Source organism: Thamnophis elegans, chromosome 4, assembly GCF_009769535.1.
Source record: "Thamnophis elegans isolate rThaEle1 chromosome 4, rThaEle1.pri, whole genome shotgun sequence".
Classification (NCBI taxonomy): domain Eukaryota; kingdom Metazoa; phylum Chordata; class Lepidosauria; order Squamata; family Colubridae; genus Thamnophis; species Thamnophis elegans.
The window spans coordinates 43635038-43643192 of record NC_045544.1 but is presented as its reverse complement, the minus strand read 5'-3'; the positions used below and the strand labels follow the sequence as shown (position 1 = coordinate 43643192).

Here is an 8155-nt window from a genome sequence, read left to right as displayed (position 1 = left end):
CAGAGCGAATTGGGCAGCCATATTCATTTTCTGAAATCTGAATTTGCTTGTGGGAAGCCAACAGGAAGGTTACAAATGGTGATCATGTGACAGTACCATTCTGCAACCGTAACTGCAAGCCAGTTGCCAAGAGCTTGGAGCACAAATCATGTGACCACAGCGACACCGCAATGGTCAGAAGTTCAAGGACCTGCCTTCTAAACATTATTAGTTCATGCTGTTGCAGCTTCAGTCACTACAAGTGGTTAGTAAGCAAGGTCTACCTGTCATTTCAAAAAACTTTTGATTTGTAAGGCAATTGTAGATCACCATGTGACTATATCGTTGTATCACTGATTCAATTTTATACTTTATTGTACCATATGTTTTTTCTTCATTGTTCATCGCTCATAAACTTATATAAATAATTGAAACTCATCATAAACCAGCAAAATACAAATATACTGTCAGCTCAAATGTATTTTATTTGTTCATTTCTTGCATTTGAAGTATTCTTCGATGACATCTTTGGCCTGAGATTCTTTGCCATAGTCCTACAACAAAACAATATATTAGTATTCCAGTAAATTATTGATTTAAACAATTACATAGTGACCATAGTAGTAAGTATTTAGTGATCTATTATAATTGCAGAATCAAGAAAAAAGGCAATTTAGGTTAGCAGTTGTTAACCATATCCTTTAGGGTAAAAGAAAAATCCTTCTATAAGATATCAATGTGGCCGTTATTGGGACCTCAATGACTACAAAGTCTTCAAGGCTCGTGCTCTGGCATTATTATTGCCAGCAATGATCTTCTGCAGAACATTTGTAAGTTAAGCAGATTTTGTCTTACTGGCAGCTCCTTGGTATACTAAACAACTGTGGTAATTTAGAAGAATGCAAAGGCAATAGAACATTAGAAAACATTATCTGCCACACTTGTTGTCTTGTTATACAGACTAACATCTCCCAAAAAGCGCTTTTCCACTTTTTTCTACTATTTATGAGCAACAAAGCAACTTCTATATGGCAGAAATAAAAGTAGTTTTAAACTTATGACAATTGAGTTAGGAATTAGTTTTAGGAACTAGCACTCATTAATTGGGGCATCATTTGACTGTGCCTGATTTTACACTTTTTTTGGGTCACGACCGTTAAAATGAACTTATTCAGTGGGTGCTTTTTTGTCATAAACTGGCAAAAAATACCCAGTTACAGTCCTATGACAGTCCTATTAAAGCTGTTTGACTGCTACAAAAGCTTTAAATGTGAGCTGCCTGTCACATGCCCAAAATTCAATCACATGACTGATGGGTTATAATTGGTTGCCAGAACTCTGGAACTGAGTCCTAAATAGCTTTGAGAAGGTCCATATCTTTGAACAGTCACTAAATGACCAGTCATTAAGCAAGAACTACCTGTACTTTAAATGTAGTACTCAAAAGGATATGTAGTACTTGCAGTTTTAAGGAGCCTGTACAAGTATACAATTGAATAAACACAAATAATCTAAAATAAAAAGAACATGTTATCTTACTTTAACAACCACACAACTGCAGCCCACAACTTTACGAGGTTTTCCTTCTCTGTCGATCTTGCAGAGACCTACCCACTCACCAAGCTTCTTGTTATCATCAACCTGTCAAGAGAGATTTGCATTTTGTTAGAAGTGCTAACAATACAGTGTAATAAAGACAGAATCAACAGCAGCTGTACACTCAGATCAAAAGGGTAACAATTTGTGGTTGTTTTCCTCACAATTCTCAGTAGAGGGAGCCAAGTTATCATCACCGTACAGCATTACTAATTTGTTTTAACCAAGAAATCCCAAACAGTTGCATAATTTTACTATAAACTACTTGTCGCACATTACCAATTCTAAGTAAAAGACCTGTTACCTTTATCAGATTGATTTGATGTTCAGCACAAAGAGCTTCAACCAGCTTCACATACATAGGTTCATCACAATTGGATGCAAGAACGCAAAGATGGGCTTGACGTCTAAAATGGAAAAATTATCAAATAAAATTGGTAAAATAACCTGTTTCCTTAACATAGCTGTTTGGATCAAATTGTTATTTGTAAGGTGTAAAATATGAAGACTGAGGGGATTACAACCACAAAGTCCAAGTCATAATTTTCAATCATTTCCTAATTGTGTTACAGAAATAGATTTTGGGAAGGTGGTATAGAAAGATGAAAAAGAGCTAAAATGTTTCTGTGAAGTTTTATGTTTAATTCACAGAGAAATTTGTAATACTAAGTAACTGACTAAATGTAATATGTTTATGAAAATATCTTAATCAATGATAAAACCAGTTATCATTCACCAATTCCATTTTAAGTCATTTTTTAACAAAATCCATTTGTTTACCACTCAGAAGTGGATAAATGTAGCATAACCACTTAGTCATTCAAAGAATGACCTTTAGGTTTATGCTGTTTCTAGCTTGTTTACTCACCAAATAAACTCCTATATACAGGTTTGTCAGACTATCATTGTCACTCATAAAGAGTGAAGGGGTATCCGACTTCCATGAAGTCATCATTCAAACACTGTAGTTCTTATCTTTGAATCTAATATACAATTTGCTGCTCACCTGGCCACTTTCTAAAATTAGTTAGTATGACAGTACATCATCTTTGCCCTCTGGCTGAAATCTGAAATGCATCCCACTATTAAACTATACCAGCTCAGCCTACCGGCTATTTTCCCATCTTCCCAACTACATTTAATTAATTTATCTGATGGCCAGTTTTATCTTTCTATCATCACTTCCATGTAGCCATCCAATGAACCTACTTTACCTCATCACATACTACTGGCTCTCCTTTCCCCTTTATCCCTCTCTGGATCAAGTCATATGCCGTCTCTGTCCAGAGACCAACCATATGCTCTAGTTTAGTGCACATATAAAGCATGTGTGCTTTAATCCATACACAGACTACTCAAAGTGACCATTTATACATATAATGGCCTGCAGATCCTTAAAATATAGTTACATGGTCCCAGAAAAATGCATTTCATGTTAGGGAAGATGTTGATGGGGTGTTATTATTGCATCTTGTTACTGAACACAGTATTTTCCGGAGGAGTAAGTAGAAAGCCTGGAAGATATAGCTTCTCTACATTACACACCCTCTTCAAGCACCAAACTGGGCTCAAACAATTAGACGTTTTTAGGATCCGGTATGTACAGAAGAATACAGGTAGTCCGACTTACAACAGTTCACTTAGTTACCATTCATTTACAATGGGATTGAAAAAAGTGACTTATGACCATTCCCCACACTTATGACCATTGCAGCATCCCCATGATCATGTGATCACAATTTAGATGTTTGGAATCTGATTCATACTTATGATGCTTGCAGTGTTCTGGGGTCATGTGACCACTTTCTGTGACTGGCTGACAAGCAAAATTAATGTGGAAGCGAGATTCACTTAACAGCCATGTTACTAACTTAACATCATTGATTCATTTAACTGCAGCAAGAAATGTTATAAATTGGGACAAAACTCACTTAACAAATTTTTCACTTGGCAGAAATGTTGGGCTCAATTGTGGTTGAGAACTATCTGTACTGCTGGAGGAAGCAGTAACAGCAGCATGTTTTGTTCCCCTTTCCAATATAACTGCCAAAGATCTCTAAATTTCATTCTGGGGCATCTTTCAGGATATTTTGAAAGAAATGAAATGAAAACACAGCAAAGAAAAGGAAGGTAAGACTTTCACCAATTTGTCCCATACCAGGAACGCAAGACTAAACCCAACTGAAACTGAATTAAGCTTGGAATTGATGTATCATAACATACTTTACACTAATCACTAACAACACATTTGGGTCAATCATGTCAGCATTTACCTTGCAGTGTAAGGAAATTTGCAATTTAAGTCCCACATTTAATTTCACCGCACACTGATAACAGAACTATTGGCACAATAGACTTTAACATTTAGAATATGTATGTCTTTAAATATCATGATTCTTCCAAAAGTAGTATGCAAACATGAATCTCACACAAAATCAAAGCAATAGGCTGTACAATCCCACCTTCATTTGGAGAAAGCCTAATCACTTACTTGTCCAAGGCTTTGGCAGCTTCACGAATTCCACGAGCTAATCCATCATGGATAAGTGCTGTTTTGAGCACTTCTTGAAGGGCGGTGTTGACATCCATTATGCCTCCAGCAGTTATGCTATGTAACAGAATATAAAAATAAGCAAGCTAACGCATGCAACTTGGAAATTCCTTAAAATTTTGATTGCAATTCTAATGATAACCTGAAGCACAAGGATGCAAAAGGTCTAAACAATGAAAAGGATGTACAAGTTCAAAACAGATATGAATTATGAGTACAGAGGAAAATTAAGAGTCCTTTAACGTTAGAAATTAGAGGAAAAATAATTTCATACTTTAGAGAAACATTAATGATTTAGACAAGCATCTGGACACAAAACACAGGTCTATGCCACTTCTAGTCATCAGAACACAAAACTAATCCTGAAAAATATGCATTCCAACAAGCAGGTAGCTAGTGAATATATGTAAAAAAAAAACCATCATCTGACGTAGAGGGTGCTGAAGTAAAAGGCACAAAAGTTAAAAAAAAATCTATTCTGTCCTTTTATTTTTGAGAGCCACTTTGGTGCACCTGCTAAGGTACAAGCCTAGAAACAGAAGACTGTTGCAGTTCTGCCTTGGTCATGAACAACCAGCTAGGTGACTTGGCCCACAACAACTGTACTTAGCCCATCTCACCTCATAGGTTGTTGTGGGGAAAATAGAGCATTGGTATGTTCATCACTCTGAACTGTATATGTTAAAAAAGGGTAGGATAAAACTCTAAAAAAAACCAAACAGACTGGCATTTCAAAGCAAAGTAGAAGAAACTGATTATAATTACTTGAAACTGTGCTATTTTTTCCTCAATGCTGCTCTGAGTTTGGCTGCAGTTACTGAAAATCTTTCCTAGTGTTTATTTCACCTTAATGATACAGAACCCCTCCTGCCCAACTCTACAGAAAAGTAATGAAAACCTTTCCATCAATGCTTCAAGATTTTAGATGTTCAAGGCAGAATTCAAATAACTCACTCCATCTCTGTCCCACCGGTAAAAACCATCTGAAGCCACTGTATTATTTTATTTTGCTCACTAGCGATAAAATCTCACATCCAGTTTTTAACCTCACAGCAAATAAAATTCTGCCACAATTATTAATAGTTACAGGAACATTGCATAGATAGATCACATAAATATATTCTAAATATATTTACATGATAAATTTATAAACATGTTTGTACCATCTAGATAAATATAAATGTAGAGATAACCTTTATTATAACCTTTATAATAAAAATAACTTTACTATCACTCTCTCCTGTGAACACATGGGCACATATAACATGAAATGCCTGAATATTTATTTATTGGAACTTGTCAAACAAAAACGAGAAAAGAATAAAAATACAATGACAGGGAGAATAGGCATGTTAGGAGTTTATCAAATTCCATAAGTGCACTAACTCCTATTTAGCAAAATAGGAGTTGTACTGACCGAAGTATGAAGTCAATTTGTGACTGAAACGGTGAAACTTTGTAGCTGAGATAACTGGATCAGACAGGGGACTCCAGACTTTGACAACTCAATTACAGAAATCATATTTTTTACAATCAAGTTGGTGTGCATAGTCTGACTCCTGAATGCAAAATCACATAACTTAGTAGTATAATGGACTTGCATAGCCACTAACATCACACTGGTATAATGGGAGTGGGTGTTTGTTAATACGATTACTGGGTTAGGGATATTTTTGTTTTTTGTCTTCACTGTGAGTTGCATTGTGGTGGTGGTGGTGCACTTTCGAGTTCTGTAATCGCAGAATATGTGTATGTGTATATATGTGTATGTACGTGTATATGTGTGTGTGTGTATACACACACACACATATATATATATATACATACATATACATATATATATATATACACATACATATACATATTCTGCGATTACAGAACTCGCTGGCGAGCAAAAATCAGAAAAAGAGAATATTATTTTAAGAACTCTTGGGGGGAAGCACTAGGCCCCACCACGTGGAGCAAAGCAATCAAGGAAGCGGATAGTATCCAGCGCTCTGTGCATATGCCTAGGACAAGGAAGCACGCGCCGTCCCTCCAGTGGCCTCGTGGACACCGTTCTAAGCATCTCCGCCTCGCGCACACTTACCCTTCCTCGGTCATGGCTGGTGGTAAATGCTCCCTCCCGGAGTTCCTGAGAACAAGACAAAAATCCCCGTTAAACCTTCGGAACCACGCACTCCCCTGTGGCTTCTCCTCCCGCCTTTTCCTCCTCGGCTCTCTCCCCCCTCCCCCCCGCCCCGAAGAGGGAAAAGAAACGAATAACCTTTAAAAAACTAAACTAAACTAAACTAAACTAAACTATACTACAGGCCTAGCAAGGCGCGCGCTCACCTTACAAATTCCACGAGTCGCCGATGAAAAGGAAGAGGTGGAGCCTCCGAGCTCCTATTTAAACCCCCGCAAAGACCCAAGCCCCGCTTCTGAAAATAGGTGTCTGGTTCTATTGCCTGTTCTGTGGCACACGACCGGGCAAGGGTTGAAGGGGTGGGAACTTGTAGGAATTTCAAAGGTTAAACAGAACTACTAGGCGCCATCCTACATCGAAGTGGAAGGTCGCCTATTCGGGCAGCGGGAATCTCTGAATCCCTGAGAGCTTTGCCAGTTAGGTGTCTATGCTAAGTGCCGGAAGTATATCCTTGGACTAGCACCGCACCAGAAAGGCGCTAGTGAGGCTTCTTTTCGGGAGTTTTGATTGGACGATAGAAGCAGTTGCTGAGTGTAAAGGGAATGGTTACTTGCTTAATCTATAAATTAATGGTTACTTGGTTAATGTGTAAATTATCAAGGACAAAGTACATTTCTGTTACTTTGGATCGGGGTTGGGGTTTTTTTTCTGGAAAATGAACTTTTTGTTTGCCTTGCCTTGCCTTATTAAAGATCGCCGTAAAAAAACACGTGCAACTGAATTGTCTTTCTGACATGTTTCTCTTTCACCCCTCTCACCTACTATGGGGACTAGCCAATAGGTGCATGGTGCTTGGAGGTAAATAAAACCAAGTCGTCACGCAGGTCAACATCTAACAGCTGTCAAATTTTATTTTAATATTCTTATGGTTCTATTTTTAAAAATACATTTGATTTTTTTAAAAAAAATCACGTTACTCGGTAATAGATAATTTTGTTGCCCTACCATTCCTAATTCTAAACCAGTTTTTAAAATTAGTAAATGCTGCTGTACTCCTTGAGTTACTGCTGAGTGAGAACGCATTCTTCTAAGAAAATTTTTAGACGAAATTAAACTAAGCAAAGTGTTTGGTATGTTCCTCGTTCACAGAATGTTGCTGGAACTCCATACGATGTCCTGGATTTAAAATCTTAGGTTTTTCATTCTGATTTTTCCCAGGAAAATACTGTACCTCTCAAGTGGAAGACAATGCTTTTTGATACCTAACACTAGGTGGCGCTCTTCTTTGCATGGTAGCAACAAAGGTTGCTATCATGCAAAAAAGGCTGCAAAGCAGTTGCAGCAAATTGTGAAACTTTATGTGACGTTGTTACGTTTCAACTTTTGCTAGTAGGCACGACTGAATATGTAAACATAAACATGTAAGGTTCCAATAAAAAGTTTATGAGGAAGTAATAATTTGGAACTCAATGGAGAACTCATTTCAGTAGAAAGTAATGGCTTCAGTTTAATATGGTAATAGAAGTAGTAGAGCCCTATACATCCTATTTCAAAAGTTGCCCTACCAAAGCAAAAAAAAGTGTTATTTTCTATGGCTATTCCTGTGCAAATCCACTTGGGTAAAATTTATAGTGATTGTGGATTATTCATTGCATTTAATGGAATTTGTATAAAATATTGGCTAAGAAAAATGCATTTGTTTATTTCTGAGCATCACACATAAGATCACACAACATTAATGCAGGAAACCTGCAATGCAGTTTTGGAAAAAGCTCAAATGAGTAACATTTTAAAAAGTAAAGGAGTCAAAATTTTAACATCACTTCTGAAGCTGAGGGCATTTACTAACGTTGATTGCCTGAATTTCAAAATAACACATACATTTCTTCATCCAGAGGGTG

At 37.0% G+C, this 8155-nt stretch overlaps 1 protein-coding gene and 3 non-coding genes across 4 annotated transcripts; all 4 read right to left on the bottom strand.

The window, feature by feature from the left end:
* Nucleotides 1-441: 441 nt before the first annotated feature.
* LOC116508252 (40S ribosomal protein S12) lies at nt 442-6522 on the bottom strand. Its single transcript, XM_032216798.1, has 6 exons — nt 6461-6522; nt 6216-6260; nt 4067-4183; nt 1880-1982; nt 1519-1620; nt 442-533 (listed from the first exon to the last, which is right to left on the bottom strand). The coding sequence occupies exons 2-6, from the start codon at nt 6227-6229 to the stop codon at nt 471-473; spliced, it is 399 nt and encodes a 132-aa protein (XP_032072689.1). The 5' UTR covers nt 6230-6260; nt 6461-6522; the 3' UTR covers nt 442-470.
* On the bottom strand, nt 714-840 carry LOC116508569. The gene has a single exon (XR_004255384.1). It is a non-coding gene; the product is annotated as a small nucleolar RNA SNORA33 (small nucleolar RNA).
* On the bottom strand, nt 1691-1780 carry LOC116508573. Its single transcript, XR_004255387.1, has one exon. It is a non-coding gene; the product is annotated as a small nucleolar RNA SNORD100 (small nucleolar RNA).
* Nucleotides 2465-2536, bottom strand: LOC116508554. Its single transcript, XR_004255370.1, has one exon. It is a non-coding gene; the product is annotated as a small nucleolar RNA SNORD101 (small nucleolar RNA).
* Nucleotides 6523-8155: the final 1633 nt, after the last annotated feature.

What these genes read in the sequence shown, in the direction of transcription:
- LOC116508252 (XM_032216798.1), bottom strand. An exon ending in ATCAAATCAATCTGATAAAG is followed by an intron (nt 1,621 to 1,879) that starts GTAACAGGTCTT and finishes CTCTCTTGACAG; the next exon opens with GTTGATGATAACAAGAAGCT. An exon ending in GCAGTTGTGTGGTTGTTAAA is followed by an intron (nt 534 to 1,518) that starts GTAAGATAACAT and finishes GTTTTGTTGTAG; the next exon opens with GACTATGGCAAAGAATCTCA.